The sequence below is a fragment of the Saccoglossus kowalevskii genome, chromosome 10 (assembly GCF_978046115.1).
Source record: "Saccoglossus kowalevskii chromosome 10, keSacKowa6.1, whole genome shotgun sequence".
NCBI lineage: Eukaryota > Metazoa > Hemichordata > Enteropneusta > Harrimaniidae > Saccoglossus > Saccoglossus kowalevskii.
The window spans coordinates 30388667-30411790 of NC_140650.1; the positions used below are offsets into that span (position 1 = coordinate 30388667).

A 23124-nucleotide genomic window follows, 5' to 3' on the forward strand; every position below is an offset into this window, starting at 1 on the left:
TTCTTAGTTAGAAAAGCAATTTTTGTACAAATATTCATATGTATCTACCTCTGCCAGATATTGTGCAACTAAATTATTTTGAAATAGTTCATTGTATAGCTTGCCAATTTAACCTGCGAGGGGGATGCCTACCATCAGCTGTGTTACAATTATTAGTTTTTCTTTTTCTCAAGAATGCAGATGGTTTTCTGTGTTGTGGTATAAAGTGTGTGGCCTGTTGTATGTAGTGTCCATGAAATGAATGTGTATGATTTCAACTTGGAAAGCCACAGTGTCTTTAAATAGACCCATTCATTGTATTGTTACCTATCATACAATTTGTAAACTGTTTTGCAAGAGTGATGCAGTTGAAAGTCAAAACAATGATAATAAACTGTCTCCATCCAGATGTTGGATGTTGCACAGATGTCTCAACACTGCACCTTGTATTTGTACTATTTGTCTTGTTAATGCCATGGTTTATCAAAACTACAAGAACTAAGCATTTGGCCGAAGACCACTAATGCAATTCCCATAGGCGAATGCTAATGTTTCATCTGATGCCACTCGTTAGAATCTTGTTGCCTAAAGGTAATCAAATTTTTCCTGTGAGTAGTGATATCAGCTCAAAGACTGTTTTGGGGGAAATTGAAGTTCACACAACTAAAATTGTATTTTTTAAATTTAGTGAAATACACTAAATCTGTTTGCTGAATAAAAATGATAAAAATAAAGTACATGTATATTGAAGAATCAGTTACTAAGTCTTCAGGTTCCTTGAAAATAGAAAAGTTCATTCCACAAAACTAGGATAAAAATAAAATGCTTACTAGCCATTTGACACTTAAGATGACCTTGCTGTCTTTTTTCCATGACTATGTAACCCTGTCATTGTGAACGCTACCCTTCGAGTGACCAAAACTCCTATACAACTATTGCGAGTCTGACTCTATTTTGCCAAAATTATTCAGCAACAGCATGTCATACTACCCATTGTCTCTTTCACATAAGCTTCTCCATGATTAAATGTTGTGATTGTCAAGACTGCACTGGCGGATCACATTGCAACCCGAATAAGCAGTTCTCACTATGCTACCAAGGAGCCTCTTTAATGGCAAAAAACGAGATGTATTGTTCAAGGTTGAAGACGAGCGTGGTTAGGGAGGCACGTCTGGTAAACCAAATGCCATAACTTAGACACCAGTACGAGTTAATCATTTAAACTGTCTTGTGTCCAACTGGGGGAGGGATATCCATCCATTTGCAACATCAGCATGTACCAAAGAATGTTATGTTTAAGTTGGTTCTTGCACAAGTTACCACCGCATGCAAGCATGTTTCAGCTTCTGCAATCTTTCAGAGCCGATATGCAATATGTCAATTTTTATTCAGTACCCGCCATATTTCACAGAACCAGTTGAGTGGAGGATGTCAGTCACCGAATAATGATAAACCAAGTATTTTTAAATTATTACTTCTCCACCTCTAACAAAGAAATTTGGCAAAAACTTGGGTAATTCCTGGAGCATGTTGCAGTCTTAATAGACATGGGTGTGATCATTGAGATGGTTACACACTGTTCATAGCAGTGCTTGATATGAAGAATGCTTACACATCAAAATGCATCTGCACAAGAATTATATCACTTCAAAGTCCTACCCTTCAGCCTTTGTTTGGCACCATTGGTGTTCACAAAAGTCTGCATAACGATGACAATCCAACTTCATGCCTGGGGCATATTTGTGTACCCTTGCCATTTATCAAAACATTGAGTAACTAAATTATCACTAGCAGGCGGCATAATAGAAATCACACGATCAGGCGACAAGTGACGTCATCCCTGGGCACTAGTTGATGTACTCGTCTCCCTAGGGAACTAGTAATTTCCTGGCGCTACTATGGTAATTTAGCCGATAACACGTGATCCTGTTTTGAACAATTACAGTACAGTATAAACGAGTGATGTGTTATAATAGGATTTATTGTAGGTGTTATATACATACTGCTCATTTGCCTCATAGTAAACTGATAAAACTGATTACCATTCCACATCAAAAATGTCTGCAACCATACTACAGATGATAAAAATTATTTAACATATGGTGAATTCCGTAGAAGTTTCCCCCTGGTTTCTCCCAATCTTGATCACCCCTCCTCTCACTCCCCCATGTATGTTCTTGACAAGCCATGCATATAAAGGCTAATTCAAAGATTAATTTTCTTGTTTATTATCAGAATTTAGTACATGTACGAGTTAAAAAAAAATGATTTAAAATTATGTATATTTGAGTTTCCCAAGCTAAAAGTGTACCTTATGAAACATTTATGAAAACCAATCAAAGTATATTATGACTTGCCTTTGTTCCAAGTTCGAACAAAATGTGTCAGACACACACACACACACAGAAACCCAAAACATAAGTCTGTGTCAGACCTCGGCCGATAGGACTTATGAAGCATAAACTATAGTGGTAAGATTCAATTGCACTTTGTTAGATGCAGCTAATATTTTATTTTGTTTTATAAGTTTGTTCAATAAATTATAATTTAAATAAATACTAGTTCTTTGTTTAAAGGAACACTATATTTTCTGGTCATGCAAACTGAGTTAATGTTTTGCATTGTACTATTATACTATGTATATTTAAATATATTTAGAATATTAAGCACTTGTAAGTGATGTATTAGACATTCAAGTATTTATCAAGTATATTGGTGTTTTCATCCACTTGAGTCTTTGTATCCGTTGCTGTGGTTACCACATCATCAGGTTTGGAGAGAAGAGGAGGGAAGCTATCAAGATACGTAACAAAAGAGTCCCAGTAATCTGCCACAACATCACCAAGAGAGTCATCTCTGCAAAATAGTTGGCAGAAGCAAAGGGAAAAAGAAAGAAGCATGATTAGTATGATAAGAAGGAAAATCATCGATAATGTTGTTAAATGATTAAAGTTACATAAAGCTAATGAGTCAGCATAAAAACATGCCAGGATGGTTTTTTGTAAAACAGTCGCATGACAGTGCACCTCGACTTTGATTCATGTTATATATGATGGCAATCGAAAAACATTTGTATTAAATTACTTTAATATTCTGAAGCATACAGGTAGTGGCCTGGTACACTACTGGCATTATGATCCGGTAATAAGAAGTTGATACCTACATGCAAGTTGTCCACCGAGAAGAGATTACCAGGATCACCAGGAACAGCAGCTGAGAGCAAGTAAGTTAATAGCAGGAGCACATTGCAGCCAAAATCACCAACCACCGTGGGGCTACACAAGCAATTTACCACCCGGGACTTACGTTTAATAATGATGTTACTGTGTATTCAAAGCAACACAGTCAATATACCCATCACCATTAATTGGGAAGGGAGGTCTACATTACCGTATTAACATGATGACATTCTACGAGGTTTTCTAGGGTTTCTGTGTCTACATTAGGATAAAGCAGAGTTAGTTTTGATGGATTATTAGGGATTACTGAGGTATATCAATAAATATCAAGCATTCTTCTGGCAGATTTCCCCCGTACTATCACCCTTCATGGTTGAGGCAATTTTGTTCACTTTTGGAATCTAAACTCGTATATTGGCAGAGCACCCTCCCCTAACGATCAAAACAGGTAAATATTGAACTGCAACTGCTCACAAATGTTAGAAATGTGTTAGTAGCATTTATCATTAAGTACACAGCACATATATTGGTTATAAACATAGGAATATAAAAGCAATTGTGATTGTCTTCATTCTGTGTAAATGAGAATATACTGCAATACCACAAATGCAATTGTAAGTACAAATTTGTTGACATATTTTTTCTTGGGTTCTTCTATTTTTCATAAACTAATCATCTGGAAAATGCATTGGTTGAACTGAACACATTTGATAGCCATCGAGAGAAAATTACACACAAATCAATATACAATTGTGGCCAGTGACATAAAACAGTACATACATACATACATACATACACAAGACAGACAGCTAGCTAGCTAGCCATTTGTATGTCTGTCTTGCTGCACTGTACATGAACTTTGAACTTAGCAAACAGAGACACCAGTTTGAATTACAATCCCTGCATTGTATTTTGAAAGCCAAGGTCAACTTTTATCACAAAGTAAAACCTACAGAATTTTTTCTAATATTTTTTTCTAAAATTTTGATCAAGCCCTGTTAAGCACATTAGGAAATTTGACCCAAAATTATCAAAACAATTATAGAAAAAAACGGAAAAATTATGGTGACAAAAAGTTGAAGATTATTCCAATGTCTTAAGTAGCTAATTAGGTGTAAATACATATACAGTAATAACAAGTGACAACAATGTCAGACAATTTCATATATATATATCCATTTAAATATTATTTATTTCTCATTCTGTGATGACAATACTATTCATTAAATAAAAAAAACTGTACTCATAAAATCGTGTGATACATACAAATTATTTTGCCATTAGAATAAATTGCACACAGTACGGTTCATCACTCCTAAAAATTGCGGCTGTGTAATAATTATATAACTTGTAAAAAAACTTTATAATGTTCTTAATATTTACACATCATGATCAAGAAAAAATTAAATCATTATTATATTATAAATAAGAAATTTCAACATAGACAAGCAGTACATGAGCTAATGGGTATGAAACAGTCAACAGAACATGTGATGCATAGACTAAACTATTACATAGACAAGCAGTACATGAGCTAATGGGTATGGAACAGTCAACAGAACATGTGATGCATAGACTAAACTATTACATAGACAAGCAGTACATGAGCTAATGGGTATGGAACAGTCAACAGAACATGTGATGCATAGACTAAACTATTACATAGACAAGCAGTACATGAGCTAATGGGTATGGAACAGTCAAGAGAACATGTGATGCATAGACTAAACTATTACATAGACAAGCAGTACATGAGCTAATGGGTATGGAACAGTCAACAGAACATGTGATGCATAGACTAAACTATTACTAGTACAAATGTATTTTCTGAAGGTACATAGTTCCAATACAGCTATACATGTACTAAACTGGCTCTAATCTGGACGATATTTTTAAAACATTGGTGCAATTTTTAATGAAAAAAAAAATATTTGCTCCACTCATCCAGCGAAATCGTCCAATGATCTACACCATTATTAGTATGGGGAGATTAGGTAATAGTTAGGATGGATCACACCATATTAATTCTAATACAGCTACATGTATATGAGGTTACTTGTTTTGATGGACTAGACTATTTTCAGTATGGGGAGATTAGGTATCGGTTAGAATGGATTACACCATCTTAATTCTAATACAGCTACCAGTATACTAAGTTACTTGTCTTGATGGACTAGAACATTTTCAGTATGAGGAGATTAGGTAATAGTTACAATGGATTACACCATCTTAATTCTAATACAGGTACCGGTATACTAGGTTACTTGTCTTGATGGACTAGACCATTTTCAGTATGGGGAGATTAGGTAATTTTATTTATTTTATTTATTTATTTATTAACACACAACATCCCCCGGAGGGGATGAAAAGGGTTACAAATCAGATATTAGTAAAAGAAAAATAACCACATAAAAAGTAAGGGAACAAAAAGGAAAAAATGATAAAAATTTGTATACAAGGAATGTGTTACTGACTTAGTTTATGTAGGTGCTGCTGTCTTGTATTAAAACAGTTTTTTAAATATTGCGCTAAAGGAATAGACATTTTCTCGTCACTTAGTAATGATATGAATTTATTTTCATTACTAAATTTGTCAAAATTTGGTATACATTTATTAGCTACAATGTAAAGTTTTAATCTTATTTCGTTGTAATGAGGACAATTTGTGACAAAATGTTGTTCATCTTCAACATGGTCATTGTCGCACATATTGCAGACTCTGTCTTTAAAATCCAATCCTGTATGCCGGCCTGTTTCAATTTTCAGACAGTGGTTGCCAAGTCTAAATTTTGTTAAGGATTTGCGAAGTTCACTGTTTTTCATAATTGTTAAGTAGTTTTCTTGTTCTATTTTGGTTTTAAAAAGTTTGTAGGTTCTTAGTTTATTTTTAGAATTTGATTTTTTCCTATTGTCATTATTTATTTCATTTTTCCACTCAGTTGTAAACTCTTCTTTTAATTTCTCATCAATTGTTTTTAATTTTGATAATGAGATAATATTTGTTTCATTTAAAAGATAAGAATGGTTAATATTTTTTAATATCAGATCAAGTTTTTTAAACCATTTACTTTTAATAATTTTATTGACATAGTATGCTTCTTGAAGTAGAGTATTTGTGGAATTTGCAATACGATTGGCATATTTTATCATTTGTTTCTTAATAAAAGAGTCAAGAGGTAATTTTCCCAATTCACTATAATAGTGAGAATGGATTACACCCTCTTCATTCTAATACAACTATATTATGTTACCAGTACTTGTCTTGATGGACTAGACCATTTTCAGTATGGGGAGATTAGGTAATAGTTAGGATAATACATCTACGGAAAATAATTGAACTTGATGTACTAGACTATTATTACTATGTGGCTGCATTGAAGTAAGTTTAGATTTACTAATGGGCAGTTATGTCTACATAGACTGAACCATTACTAATATAGGCGTATCAGGTAAATTTTATGACATACAAATCAGAGGGAGGCAGAAAAAAGTACAACCTGTATTGATGGACATATCTACAGAAAAATAATGCATAAAGCTTCACATAGCACCAATAAGTGAGTAAAATTAACACATTCAAATATTCTACTCTGATTGGACGATGTGAGAAACTAACTGCTACAAAACAGTATTATAATGATGTTAATGTTAATCAAGAACACACACAATAGATATACCACATCTCCAAATAAATATCAAAACATAGTGTAAGTACAGAAGACATCTCTTGAAGGAATCTTTCCCAAATATTTCTGCATGACTTTCCTCCTATATTGTCAATGTGCATACTACTCTATAAGAATGAGTACTGTAAAATCTGTATTAGAAGCCGCGGCTTCTATTAAAATGGTACAATGCAACAGAGGGGATGCGGCTTCTATTAGAGCATGTACACATATGAGAAATGATGAATTTTTTATTCTAAATTATTCAAAAAGAATGGGTGTGACTTCTATTAGGGATGCGGCTTCTAATACAGATTTTACGGTATACCAAACTCAATAGCTCAAATAATCAATTCATATAACATGATAATCATATCATCAGAGGTCTATGTTGATTCTTCATTTAAGTACATATGTATTTGATTGCAACCAAGAAGATTAAATTAGTTTTCAAATTCAGAGATAGTACCATCTCTTAGGTGAATTGCAGCTGGCAAGAATGAGCATAAACTGATGATGACAAAACAATTTTTAAGATTCTAAACTGTTTTCTACCCGTTAAAATTATTACTAGATACTTTGTGTATGGAATGTTAGAGAATTCTGGTCTAAATTTATAAAGCAGGCAACAGTCAATGAGATATTCAGTTATATGAATGTGTTACCAATCAGAAATGCCCAAACAGTTTCAAAATATTTGCCAATTGCCAACTACTTGTCACATTCTCAAAACCAATGAGCCAGTAAGATATTGTACTATGTACTAGTCAATACCAATCAGAAATGCAGATGCAATATTATTTGCCAATTGAACTTGTTACGTTCTTTAAACCAATGAGCTAATCAGATATTGTGCTAAATGTCCATTACCATTAACAGATTCAGCACATATCTACCAATCAGACACCTGGTCACAACACCAATCATGATAGGAATTAAATACAGTTTTCTACCAACTATGAGCTCACAAAACCATAAACAAATGTACAACTACTCTTTTTATTTTGGCAATTATGTAGTTTGAAGAAATGTATACTGTGTAGGGAAAAGATTGCAGTCACCTCAGAGCACTGGCTTCTTCACCAACAAGTACTTGGTAACAGCTATTACAAACCAACTCTTTCTCAGTATGAGCAGCCGGCGCTGAAGAAAAAGTAGAAAGATATTTATGGTAATTCACTACCAAGACAATTAGATACACCAAAGTTTGTCAAACTAAAATGTGTAAGTAAGAGCATTTCTCACGGTGTTCATGACTGTGTTTTAATAAAAAAACTTGAGCAGCTTTTTTTAGTTTTTTTTTGTCAGAAACATAAAAAATGCCATTAACATAGACTTCATGTAGTATCTTTTATTGTTTACATCAGATGCTGAAGCGTGTGATGGAAAAACAAAATCCCATCACTGAACACGAATGTTTTGCACATTGCAAAACATTTTTCCTCATTAAAAAAAAAAAGGAAAAAGATGTATAATTTTATCACAAGAATACCGCAAAGTTTGCACTCAGGTGGTACTGGAATGCATTGACCTCAGCTACTTCACAGAATTGTCATAAACCTCATCATAATAATGCATATTTCCTAGATTGGGGAGAGGCCTTGGTATGTGTGTGTTTGTTTCAAAACAAAGTTCATAGATAAAACATCAATTGATTTTCACCTCCTTGCATCATTCTTGGCTTCATAAACAAATCAACTGGGTAGAGATAGATAGATAGATACTGCCATGTATGCATTGTCAATAGGTAATCTTTACTGCCTTGTGTATACTGTAAACACTTTTTGCTGCTGGGAATCATCACTATTTAAGGATTTTAAGGCATTCATGACAACAAATTTTTGTGACAGTCACTGACACTCCGTGTCATTGGAACCTAGAGTGGTTTTCACTGTTACAAAATATCATGATTTTCACTGTGAAATTTAAGAAAATTGTCTCTTACAAGATCAAACTAATTTACAGTACTTCCTGCTATTATCACGATAACCTCAGATTGGCTCATATTACCTCAGATTATTATAAATGAACAAAACTCACCTGTTGCTCCTAATGTAGACCTTGGTACTTTTCGATTACAACATTTGGAACAGAAATGATTGCCACAGTTACGACAGTATCTCTGTGAAATTAATGGACAAAGAAACAGACAATTTCAAAGATTTGAAACTTGTCACTGTACAAGCTTGAAGCATATGGCCATGGGATGACAGAAAAAAGGATGGACATCACCAAAGACATCTGCTTGTACTATAGCTGTAGCACTAAGTTATTACCCCCATCTCAATTTCCATCACAAGATTACAATGTCCACCATTTAAACAAAGTAACCAGGGTTTAAGGTAGCGAGACTATTATTTGTGTTGAAAATTATGATTTTCACATTTATTTATTAATTGATGAAATGCACTATAAACTTTCATGTGATAAAGTCAACATAACATAGAATGTCATGTAAGTTGGTTAAAATGTAGATTTTCTGAAAGGAAGCAAGGCAGCCTCAGTAGTGTTTTCCAAAATCAACAACACAGGTTTAATCTGTGTGCCTATAAGTTTCAAAGATAAACTCAAGACAAAGCAATGTTATGATGTGTTATCAGTAGCTATCTGACACACAATTAGTCTTTCCAAACATTTGAGTGGTTTTTCTCCGCCCCTATTTGTTTCACAGATTAGTCATTTGCATATGAATGTGTCAGACACAAGGTCACACAGCCACTGAAAAAAAATCATTGATTTGGTGTTTTCATCTGCCGAATTTATCCAATTATAGCTATCCCATTCCTTTATTTTTTTGGTTTCCAATAGCCTTACACATTTGGATGTCCCTACACATGGTAAAACAGACCTTGATGGGAAAACAAATTGATTGTGCGATAAACAAGCTTGAAAATCTTTGCTGTTCCTTCATGGACATTTTCTAAGAGTTTATGTTTTTCAAAATACAAGGTCTTTAACAAAAAATAATGTATACTTATTGTCGGCGGATTAACACCAAATTTTCACAGCTTTAAGGTGACAGTGAGAGGAACTTGAATGTGTCCAGACAAACTATTTCATCGATTATTTACCAACGAGTTGTGGTTTGAGTTGGGGGCAATGCGACTAAAACAGTAATTGAAATTCAACACACTATTTTTTAGAACGCGTTGCTTGAATAAAACTGACCAGACACATTCAATTTACCAGACTATTGAACAACTAGGAAAAGTGAAAAAAATACTTCTTATCGCCAGCATAAATGCGTAATTATTTTTTTTACCGAAAAAGTAATTTTTCACCTTTGGTTGAGTAACGCGTCGTAGAATGCAGATACGGGCATGCAAAATACACTTGTGAAAAGCTTGAAGTCTGGCGATTCTAAAAATATATACTTTCCTGGGTCTATTTGTAGTCATTTAGTCACAATTAGAGGATGAAAACAAGTATGCAAATAATAGTCCCGCTACCTTAAAAGAAGAAAGTTTATAATATGAACAAATAGAGGGTTTAAACGAATTAGAAATAGGGTACAGTTAAACACCACATATCGGTAAACAAATTGGAGTGTACCTTTCCTGTGAATATGGAAGAAATCAAAGACTCGGGGGGGGGGGGAACGAATAGCACCACCCAAAAATGTTTATTTTGTACCAATGTCTGAGTTTCCCGTCATTTTTCTGAGAATTTGACTGCGATAAAACAAAGAGTACAAAGCATGTTTATGATCACTGGAATTTAGAAATTATTCTCTGATGAGATATCTTTTATATATTATGCATGATAACACTACTTACTCGTCTTTTAAGTAATGTTGTAAATGTCACAGAACAAGAAGTACAACTTCCACTATTTAACTTTTTATGTCGCTGGCGTAATTCACGAAACTTGTCAACCATGCTCGTCTTTCCACTCATTTTTATGGATTCTGTTTCTTTAGCTTGTTCTACATCAGAACCATCTCCTTCCGGCTGCGGAAATAGAAACAAATATTAATAGAGAATACTGGTTGGACTGCAAATTTTTCAGATATTAACCAGCCATATCGAAGATGACATGGTAGGGTGACTATAACACTTCAGTGCAAACAATTTTGACTATTTCCTACTTATATTTATATAAATATTGTAAACCGCTTTCATTTTGAGAGAGACATATAATCATGAATTCTATGAACCTGGAAAAATTACAAAATTCACTGGGATCCTTAACACACTGACAAATAAACCAAAGCACAGTATGATCCCCATAATAAATGCTAGGAAGAACTTTTGTATGAAGTAAATTCAATATTCCTAGATGTTTACTGCACAACAATTTAAGCCTCAGCTAACTCTATTCACGTTGCTGTGTGATATACCATGTTTCAATACATTTGATTAAATTGTTGCTAAAAATACTTATACAAATTTGAACAAACTACTATTAATGACATTTTGTTTATGACATTTAACAAACTGCAGTTGATGCAAATTAGCTAATCAATATGCATAAACTCATAGCAAGCATATATTCATCTGAACAAACAAAATCCAGTACAAAGTTGCAATGCATTTGGACAAACAGCTTCAAAGAAACACATAGAACATATTGAGACAGGTTGATTGTTATGCACATTATCTAATTAAACTACACAGATTAATTCCAAACAATTATCAGTCATGTTACTATACAAACAGTATGCATATATAAGTTTTACTTATTTGAGCTTACCACTTTTCTAAGGTCTAAGACAAAACATGCTGAAGCTACTTACTAAATATATGCAAATTAGGTAATCAATAGGTGCAAATTAATTTTAAAATAGTAGTACCGATATGTACGTAACATTGGAATGTTGATGAAACAAGATTTGGCATGCACAGACATACAATGTACAGATGGAGAGTTGACTGACATCGGTATGACCTCCCAAAAATGAGTGTTGCCTCCAAATGTGCAAAAACAAGTAATCACAGTGAAAAGGTGTTTATGAATGTCAAATTTCACAGTTTATAATACATTCACTTTTGTATCTGCATTCACTCAATCATAGCATTGACGAACATGATCATATGCTGTGACGAAAATAAAGAAATGTTACCAGTAGAATTGTTTACTTACATCACTTGCAGCACCAGTTGATGTCATATCTGACACTAGTTTATCAGTATTTGAATCAATAGTCATTATCTCATTCACTTGTAACCGTGGCATCTATTATAAAACAAATAAAACTTGTTTTGTTATAAAGACCTATTCTTATTTTTTTTTTTTAAATGTATGCATAAATAATTAAACACTTAAAAATTGGTTCAGAATATAGACCAGTAAATATGTTTTTCTTATGTACATATCAATATGTACGGTAGATAACAAATATCTATGTTCTGTAAAACATGAAGGGAGGGTCTACTAAATAATAACACTATTATATTTTGTACTCCATTCCTGTGTCAAGCAATGTTGTCATAAGGAAGTCTGGGAATTTTCACACTGGAAAGATTACAGATTAAATGTCTATTTAAAGGATATGAATGACAAGAGACTGTATTTGGTAGCGGATTTTCTAGAAGGTAAGGTGATTATTTGCCCCAGTATGCTAATTTCCCATGAGATGTACTGTTATAACCTCAATATGATATATTTGCCACAAAACAGCTTTTTATATCACGTTGCAAAGTGCAAATAATCAATCCTATTTTCCTCTGATTGAGTTTGTAATGCAAGGGGTACTGAGTTGTGGGTTATGACAATCACTTCACACATTGCATCATTACAATTCTAAAGACGTAATACGCCACTTTGCAGTCTATTGTGATATAAAATGGCTAACAAATGAATTTGACATTGTAAACTGGCATTCTAATATATTTAAAAATTTTAAATTAATCCACAATAAAGTGTGCTTTTCTATATTTCATACTCAAATTCCGGGGTTTGATACACACTCCATAGAAATAATGCATAGGTGGGAAATGTACATGAAAAACAATTTTAGTACAGTACAACTAAGTTGTAAAACTTATGATACATTGTTGACAACATAAACCAATAAAAACTGCTATGCTTGTTGCTGTACATAGTAATTGTTGTAAAACAGACTTCAGGCCAGACATGTCAATGACAGCATCATGTGTTTGATTGATATGATAGGAAGCATAGAGCGCAGATCAGAAGACACATGTATTTTTTCTTAGGTTGATGTCAGCAGACACAAGCGATTAACACCGGAGTTTTGTATCAATTTGAGCTGCAAGATAAGATTGATACTACTCTGGCAGTAATATGTCAACCCAAAAGAAAATATTGTCGGATTATATATTACATGCATATTTCTACAGAATGACAGTGGAACTAATGCTCATATTGGATTCAGTTAGATACCTAAGTTTTATTCAATTTCAGGTGACAAACAATGCCAAATCTTGCTTCAGCCAATCAGATGACTATATTATATTAAGATGTCGCCTGCTGAATTGCCTTCACCGGGAAAAAATGATGTGTTAAGACTATGCATGTTATATTTCAAGTTGCATTTCAATTTAATCTCAAAAGAGGACAGATTAGGGATGATGTCAAAAGATCGATGTCGGAACCCCCCTACCCCCCACTGAAACTTAATTGATAAATATTTGTCATGGCGTCAGACTACATTCACCATTAAATACAAAATGATAATCGGACAGTAGTATTGCATAGCAGTTGGTTGTCGGGTGTAAACAGATTTTACAAATGCACCTCATTTGACGCACGGATTTACACTCGAAACAAACCATTTTTCTGTTGTTGTTTTTTCCTTTTTTGGTTATTTCTGTCCATGATTGGATAGAAAAAAAACGAACTACAAATACTCCAAGATTTTTTTGACTTCATTAAAAAATAAAATCGTTTTTGTAGGATGGAAACTTTTTGAGGTCAAAAGCCCCCACCCCCAAACTAAAGGAAATAAGTTTTTTATCCGACATCGATCTTTTGACGTCGTCCCTTATCTGCATAGCGTGTGAAATCAACATATGATGTTCAATGAATCTCAACCTCGCCAAACACATATATCAGAGCTAAGGCTCAATGAGACACCATCATTCATGGAAGTCAGATAAGATCATGTAGATATTAAACGACCAGTCTTTAAGAAAACAAATTATTATAAACATCTTTACCTCTACTTTTGAATTCATATCTCTTTTTTTGCACTGCTCTGACAACTTCCTTGTTTGGAATCTGTTACTGATTCTTTTAAGAAGTGATTTAAAAATATTGATGAACTGTCCATTTGCAAAGAACACTATGTTAACCGCTGCAGCCGCAGTCCAGAATGTGGGAAAAAGATACAGATTAAGTACAGCAAGCATGGTTCCAAGGTAAAATCTGATGAAAAATAAAAAATAAATTAATTTGTGAGATTTTATTGAAATTTTAAATAAATTAAGTTGTAAATTGTCATTATTTTAACCTTCCATCCTTCAAAATATTTAAGCACTAAGGCTGAGAAAAACAATATCTCTGTATCTCGTTTCCGCGCGCATCATTTTGAACTATGCGCCTCAAAAGTTTTTTTTCTTCTAAAGCATTCCAAAATGCTTTTGTACTCGCACTTGTCTTAAATTTCCCCCATTTTAGCTCAGTATTCGGAAAAAAAAAAAAATCGCCTCATCGCCTCATTTTAAAATTTCCATGAAACGAGAAACAGAGAATTTTTTATTTTTTTTTTCTGGCCTAACGAGCCCTGCAACCTCAACATATGGAATATTTGGTGTATTTGAGTTCTCAGCAAGGCATCTTTGACCTTATCACAAAAATCATCACACATGCACACGTATCGGAATAGTGGTTAAGTACGTGCAAGGTTTGAAGAGAATGGTTACATGTACAAATTATTTCAATATATTAGAAAACTAAGTCACTCTAGCTAGAATGTATTAGCTTTTTGGCATGATTTCTTTCCATTCTTGACTCCTGATGAGGGGACTGCGCAAAACAATGAGCAAGAGATAATTTCAATGCAAACTCATTATCCCAACGTCTATGTGAACATTACTACTGTAGAATACTTTATATTAGCTGGAACTGAAAAGGCTTTTTGAGTGCTTTGTTTGGAATTTATTTTCACCAGTTTAATGTGAAATATAGGAAAATAACTATATTCGCTGGAATTTATTTTCACTGAAGCATCTCTTCAGCGAAAATAAATATCCAAGCGAAATAAAAGTATTCTACAGTATTCAAGTTGAGGTCCTGTAATGAGTGAACAAATAAAGAAAACAACATACTCACAATAATGATAGATAAATATTACTCCAGAATAAAATCTTGTATACTGTTTGTAACTTATGGCAGGTATAAACTATTGCTGGTTGCAAATCTAATATGAACTCTCTATACTGAGACATGACTTCTTTAGATTGCCAGTCTTCCTGGTATTGCACATCTTGTGGAGTAGTCAGCAGTAAGTTAACTGCAGACGGGGATTTAAGAATTCGGTGGTTTCTTTTGCTCTTTTCTTTAGCCTTCTTGACCATAAACCCTAGACCAGCTAGGACTAAAAGTATGACCAGAATAGCCCAAAGTAGTTGTACTGTCAATGGAAATAATGTAGCATGATAAGTGCTACCGGTAATTGTGAATGGTGCATGGGTGTCATGTGATTTTGTCTATTGCAATGAATAAGTAATTGGTAAATTATTCTGTAATGCATTTCTTAATTTACCCTACTCAAAGCACTGACAATACAATTACAATAAAATACTTTAGCAGGGAAAGATGAAGATGACAACAGGTGCTTCTTACTACTCATAAATTGCCACTGAATATAGGGCTTTTGTTACGAATGATTGTTGGATATCCCTCCTCTTCTCCCCAAAACAACAAAACTAAAATGAATACTAATTACCCCGGAATTGAGTAACAGCTAAAGAAGCAGATTCGGCAAATTTTTATTTAAAACCCATCACTGATATTCCAAGTGCTAGGAAATAATTTCATGCAATTTAGTGGAGTAAGTGGAGCAACACATCATGATTGTTGGTTACTTTTGATACCTCTGCTTAATTATCATTAACAAATACGCACTTACCGGTATTTACCATAAAACATTGTAAGTACACTGGGTAAACAAAAACTTGGGTATTTGTTTGCACACAAGAAAAATCAAAGAAAGCTTAGAAAGAACTCCCGTGTGCTTAGAGTATTGGAGACACATTAAAAATTAATTCAAAATTACTTATACTTGAGATATTGGTGGAATAGCTGAAAACTAATTATGCAAATAAGGTAATTAATATGAACAGATTTAAGTGTAAAACTAATAAGGGATGCACAATGTACCAAGTTTCATTGAAATGTGATTAGAACCAAAATCAAAGAAAGCTTAGAAAGAACTCCCGTGTGCTGAGAGTATTGGAGACACATTAAAAATTAATTAAAAATTACTTGAACTTGAGATATTGATGGAAATGCAGAAAACTAATTATGCAAATAAGGTAACTAATATGAACACATTTAAGTGTAAAACTAATAAGGTCTGCGCAATGTAAAAGTAATAAGATCTGCGTAATGTAATATCTATGTACCACGTTTCATTGAAATGTGATTAGAACCAAAAAATTATTAATTATTGTGCTAATTAAGAGAATTAATATGAACAGATTTTAACCCAAAATTAATCAGGCTGTCTATTGCCCTAGAGCATTTATGTACCAAGTTTTATTCAAATGTGATGATCAATACTTGAGATATCAGTATTAATTAATTAATTAATTAATTATGTTAATTAGGTGATTAAGAAGCATAAATATTTACCAAAACTAATATGGTGTATAGTCCTACACATGTAGGTTCATTGAAATGTGATGAGCACTCTTTAAAAGTTTCATTAAAATTCAATGAGTGGTTCTTAGGACAAATTAACTAATTAAGCAAATTAGTAGTTAATATGCACAATAATTTATCCTAAAATTAATCAAGTCTCTGCATAGTCCTAGAAGATCTATGTCGCAAGTCTCATTGAAATGTGATGATTAGTACTTGAGATATCAGGTGAAGGGCTGAAAATTAACTAATTATGCTAATATGCACAAATATTTCTCCAAAAACTAATTAGGTCTCTGCACAGTCCTCAAGTAACTATGTACCATGTTTCATTGAAATGTGTTCATTACTACTTGAAATATCAATAGCTGAAAATTAATTAATTATGCAAATTAGGTAATTAATTAATATGTACTGATATTACCCTAAAAACTATCTGTGCAGTCTCATATGACATCTATGTACCAAGTTTTATTGAAATGTTATGATTAATACTTGAGATATCAGTGGAAAAGCCGAAAATTGATTAATCATTATGCAAATTAGGTAATTAATATAAACAGATTTTTACCCAAAACTAATGAAATCTGCGCATTAGATCAGAGCATCCATGTGCCAAGTTTCATCAAAATCCAATGAGTGGTTCTTCAAATATCAGTGGAACAGTCATGGAACAGCTTAAAATCAGTTAATTATCATGCAAATTAGGTATTTAATATTCATAGATTTTTACCAAAAACAAATCAAATCTGCGCATTAGTTCAGAGCATCCATGTGCCAAGTTTCATCAAAATCCAATGAGTGGTTCTTCATATATCAGTGGAACAGTCATGGAACAGCTAAAAATCAGCTAATTATCATGCAAATTGGGTAATTAATATTCATAGATTTTTACCAAAACCTAATCAACTCTGCACATTATCCCAGAGCATCTATGTACCAAGTTTCACCAAAATTTGATTAGTGGTTCTTGAGATAACGGTGGAACAAAAAAAGTGACATACATACATACATACATACAGACAGACAGACATACAGACAGGGTAACTGCAAAGACTCCCTTTTGTGCTTCGCACACGGGAGTCAAAAATATTATTTATTATGCTAATTAGAGAATTAATATGAACAGATTTTAACCCAAAATTAATCAGGCTGTCTATTGTCCTAGAGCATTTATATACCAAGTTTTACTCAAATGTGATGATCAATACTTGAGATATCAGTATTAATTAATGTTAATTAGGTGATTAAGAAGCATAAATATTTACCAAAAACTAATATGGTGTATAGTCTTAGGTTCATTGAAATGAGATGGGTACTCTTTAAAAGTTTCATTGAAATCCAATGAGTGGTTTTTAGACATCAGTGCAACAGCCATAGAATTAATTGACACAATTATTTATCCCAAAATTAATCAGGTCTCTGCATAGGTCCTAGAATATCTATGTCACAGGTCTCATTGAAATGTGATGATTAGTACTTGAGATATCAGGTGAAAAGCTGAAAATTAACTAATTATGCTAATAAGGTGATTATTATGCACAAATATTTACCTAAAAACTAATTAGGTCTCTGCACAGTCCTCAAGTAACTATGTTCCAAGTTTCATTGAAACGTGATCATTACTACTCGAAATATCAAAAGCTGAAAATTAATTAATTATGCAAATTAGGTAATTAATATGTACTGATATTACCCTAAAAACTATCAGGTCTCTGCAGTATCATATGACATTTATGAACCAAGTTTTATTGAAATGTTATGATTAGTACTTGAGATATCAGTGGAAAAGCCGAAAATTATTAATCATTATGTAAATTAGGTAATTAATAATATTAACAGATTTTTACCCAAAACTAATCAAATCTGCGCATTAGTTCAGAGCATCCATGTGCCAAGTTTCATTGAAATCCAATGAGTGGTTCTTCAAAAATCAGTGGAACAGTCATAGAACAGCTTAAAATCAGTTAATTATCATTCAAATTAGGTAATAAATATTCATAGATTTTTACCCAAAACTAATCAAATCTGCGTATTGGTTCAGAGCATCCATGTGCCAAGTTTCATCAAAATCCAATGAGTGGTTCTTCAAATATCAGTGGAACAGTCATGGAACAGCTTGAAATCAGTTAATTATCATTCAAATTAGGTAATAAATATTCATAGATTTTTACCCGAAACTAATGAAATCTGCGCACTAGTTCAGAGCATCAATGTGCCAAATTTCATCAAAATCCAATGAGTGGTTCTTCAGATATCAGTGGAACAGTCTTGGAACAGCTAAAAATCAGCTAATTATCATGCAAATTAGGTAATTAATATTCATAGATTTTCACCAAAACCTAATCAACTCTGCGTATTATCCCAGAGCATCTATGTACCAAGTTTCACCAAAATTTGATGAGTGGTTCTTGAGATAACGGTGGAACAAAAAAAGTGACATACATACATACAGACATACAGACAAGGTAACTGCAAAGACTCCCTTTTGTGCTTTGCACCCGGGAGTCAAAAACAGTTTACTTGTGCAAGACAATTTTTTTTCAATAAAATAAATACACCAATGTATGTAGCATGCCTTAGAAAGCTATTTTTGTGATTTTCAAAAAATAAAGTGAAAAGTGCCCAAAAAACTATACTGCTACCTTAAGAATAATTATAACCTTCATGTTGCCAAATGTGTTAAATACTCAAAATACATAAGCTGTCATTGATATATATTGTTAGTATGTGTTAAATATTGTTATGTCAGTCTAGGAAGTTAATTGTTCTAGAAACATGTTACCCGGTAATGGATATGTATGTATAGAGGATATTTCATGAGTGACAGTACAATATCAGATTTATTAAAAGGAATGAAAATTGCTACACAACTAAAATCTCTATGTCCGTCAACTTTCAGTCGAAAAATACAACCTACACATCAAACGTCACAATTTTTTGATCTCTTTATTTTTCTTTTGACACACTCTTAAATCTTGGATACTGATAAATAACAAATGGTTGTTCTGGCAACAGCTACCTAGAATCCATGTAACACTGCACTCACTAAAAAACTCTGCTAATGCCTAGGTGTGGTGATAGTGATGTGTAATTGCCACCAGCTCATGATACGATTGTTTGAAAATGCTGACAACGTAACACTGTCATTCTTCCAGAGATCAAATGATGTGGGAGAATTCTCAGTGTGCAGAAATTGAAGTAACCAATGAACAAAGAGTATTTTATGAGACTGCTTATGACATCCCATAGTGTGAGAAATTTGTTTAAATCAGATATTAATAATAGCAGCGTACCTAGGCACTAGTGTTGCATATAGTGAGTTTTCAGTTTCTGTATTCAACCCAGTTTTACTCACTGACGTGAAAAAGAAACAATAAACTGTCATACTCGTAATAAAAACTTACCTTTTGTTGTTGTGAAACATAATGTTACACTGATCATCCAGCAGCCCAAAGTCAATGTTGGAAACTCCCAACTATTATGAAAGATAAAAAAATTGACAATATACTGAACTAGATATCTGTGTATTACATGGCAACAAATGTCAATTGCTACAATTCTTACAGAGCTTCTCCCAGGGATAGTTATACTACCATAGTGATACTTATAATTAGTGATTTGGACAAAATTTTGATTCAGCAAAAACAAATAAACACCAGAAAAATTTTTGCTTTTTCAAGAGTGTGAATTAATAGAAAACAAAATGGCATCAGCAGGCTTAGACTGAGAAAAAATATATCTCTGTTTCTCGTTTCCGCGCGCATCATTTTGAATTATGTGCCTCAAACATTTTTTTCCTTCTAAAGCACTTGTCTCAAATTTCCCCCATTTCAGCTCAGTGTTCAAAAAAAAAAAAAAAAAACGCCTTGCCGCCTCATTTTAAAATTTCCATGAAGCGAGAAACAGATTTTTTTTTTCCTGGCCTTAGCGAGAATTTCACGCATGCATATACTTTTGTATAGTGCAAGTACGTTGTTGAATAATTTAAATTATGTAACTGAAAGTTTTATCGATCTGACATGCTAGTACTGAGTCAAGCATCCAATCAAAGACATAAATTCACACATCAGGTTACTCCTGACATATATGGTAGTGATAAACTTTCAACAACATGGTGTTGAAGTCATTCAAGCTGTCAGAGTGATGCCTTTTAATGCTATCTATGTTGACTGAGGAATTACTCTGATCTATATGCATTGTTTTAAAGCACTCCATTCTTGTAGTTAGTTATGTATATGTCATTCATGTTTTGTTGAAATCGTCATAGCGATCATCAGAGATATATTGGGATATCACAATTTGCAACATGTTTTTTTTTAACCTGACATACAAATTTAAATCATTCTTGAACACAGCGAATAGAATACATTTAATATTGTTATTACTATTAAATTGAATTGGGTGCGCAAATTAGTCCATGAAATAACAGTTTTTTTTGGTACCAATCTGTGTTGATGCCAGGTGTAGACATGAATACAGTTGATTGCACAAAAAACAATGTGAAAGAAAAATGTGCTAACATAAAACCATTTTTTCGGTTCTGTTTATAAACATTTATAAATTTGAAAACCGCTCCAATGACCATGGATGAGCACACGTGCATCGACCAGAATCAGATTTGATTTGCAACACATTGTTGAACACCGCACTGATTGATATAGTCAATCCAGTTGCCTCCATAGGATTTAACTGAAACGTTCGGTAATAATGTAACGTATGGTTTCTCTGAAAGCATTGTGCTTTAATGATATTGTTTAGTTTATAAATATTTATGTTTATTTTATACTGTTGCCAGTTTTGTTGTAAATAAGACGATGGTTCTAGGATGTAAAATTGGTTAAAACTGATCGTGCTGGAGTTTAAGTATACACACTTGGAAAATATTAAACATGGTGAAGTATTAATTATTTGTTATTGAAATACCTTATAACGTAGGAAATGGTTTTCAAAGTCTGCACCACCGGCTCTGATAGTATTTCTAGTCGTTTGACATTATTAATCACAATACCAACATCACACCTCTCGTTGGTCGTCCTCGAACTTTCCACCGCTTCCGAATTATCGTAATGAACAGAGTGACTGTCGGTCCACGTCGATGACTGTAATCCATTATCGCAGGGATTGGAAGTCACCGATGGTTCACCTGCCATTCTTCATTAATGTAGAATTCGAACTATCATAAGTGTCGGAGATACGTTCTGGTAACTACAATGCAGCTCAGACGATGATACGTGTATGTGTATTCAGAACTATGCCATCCGTTGTAAGACGAAATTAAAACAAAACATGACAGATCAGACAGACGATGAACATCAAAATCCCCAGACGGCCATTTTGAATGATGACTTGTGGGTAGGAAAAAGTTGACGACCTTATCTAAAGGTCAAATAAGTGTGACCTAGATTGTTATAATAGAACAACAACAAAGCAAGTGTATTCAAAACTTTACCTTCTGTCTATTGGCAAGCGATATAATGACTGGGACTAATGTTATTATTGATTCACATATTTCAGACAAAAAGCTACTTGTGAAAGGCTACGGAACTAAAATATTAACTAATAGTACAGAAGCTTCTCTACACCAAAATACAAATTACAAACTTCCATTTCATAGAACAGTTCAATGAGCCATGTTTTATACAGTTGAACGGATTCCGCGAATTTTGAATGAATTTAAAAAAATCTTTCTGTGCATAAATGAAAAAGTGTTGCCTAGGGTGAAATAAGAACATGTTACGAGCATTATCATCGACATGGGGTGGATGTGTGCATGTTGGCCTTATTGAGTTTGTTGAGGTGTTCCGCAGCTTGTTGAAAAATGAATCCAAAAAGAGCGATGTTGAGGATCTTTTTGGTTAAAAAATTGGTTTTTCGCCAAAAAAGACCCCAAAGTATTTGCTCGGTTGTTGAAATGTGGTTCAAAACAGCGGCGCATACCTGTACATTTCAACCGTTGGACTACTCGTACGAGAATAAGAGAACCTTTCCCAAAACCACATTGTTTGGTTGTAGTCAGGACTTCAATGCATACAGTACAAATATGGTAACACATATCAAAAAGTGGCCTCCTTTGCAACAAATATAAATGTTATAATACCAACCATAAATGTAATAACTTTACTTATAGTCACTTTTCATGTTAACATTATCTGATTTGGGTTAATTCTGATTTCCCCGTCATAACACCATAACCGATGATTATTTTACTGGCATTGGTATTTATCAAGCTGTTAATATTAATAATAATACCGATGAGTTCCACAGCAATCACAACTTTTTTCTATCAACAATTCTATGTATTTGATGTTGTAGAGGTTTGCATAATGTAGTTGATCTATAACAATGACAAACAATTTGCACTCTGCAAAACAATCTGCTAAATATGCTACAGAAATACAGCGTGTACAATGCACAGTAATGGAAGAGGAAATAAATAAGATTCATGATGAAAAATACACAAAGAAGTCTCAAGATAATAGGATACCTTGATTTTGTTGAATAAGCAAGTTCATTTACCCGATAACTGTCGT

General features: G+C 33.3%; 1 protein-coding gene across 2 annotated transcripts; it reads right to left on the reverse strand.

Moving 5' to 3' along the window:
• Nucleotides 1–1942: 1942 nt before the first annotated feature.
• LOC102805270 (protrudin-like) lies at nt 1943–21939 on the reverse strand. 2 transcript variants are annotated; one of them, XM_085504486.1, is made up of 10 exons: nt 21518–21939; nt 19999–20069; nt 15059–15359; nt 13945–14152; nt 11906–11998; nt 10600–10773; nt 8864–8945; nt 7885–7966; nt 3370–3416; nt 2697–2835 (listed from the first exon to the last, which is right to left on the reverse strand). In XM_085504486.1, exons 1-9 carry the CDS (start codon nt 21742–21744, stop codon nt 3374–3376), a joined length of 1281 nt encoding a protein of 426 aa, XP_085360612.1. In that variant the 5' UTR covers nt 21745–21939; the 3' UTR covers nt 2697–2835; nt 3370–3373. The 2 variants fall into 2 exon arrangements, with proteins under 2 accessions (XP_085360611.1, XP_085360612.1); XM_085504485.1 differs by lacking the exon at nt 3370–3416 and having other exon boundaries at nt 1943–2835.
• Between the last annotated feature and the right edge of the window lie 1185 nt (nt 21940–23124).

Excerpts from the sequence above, each read along its gene's own strand:
- LOC102805270 (XM_085504485.1), bottom strand. The coding sequence starts at position 21,744 with ATGGCAGGTGAACCATCGGTGACTTCCAATCCCTGCGATAATGGATTA. Across the intron at positions 11,999-13,944 it reads ATATGAATTCAAAAGTAGAG|ATGCCACGGTTACAAGTGAA; the intron begins GTAAAGATGTTT and ends GTTTTATAATAG. Across the intron at positions 10,774-11,905 it reads CAACTGGTGCTGCAAGTGAT|CCGGAAGGAGATGGTTCTGA; the intron begins GTAAGTAAACAA and ends CTATTTCCGCAG.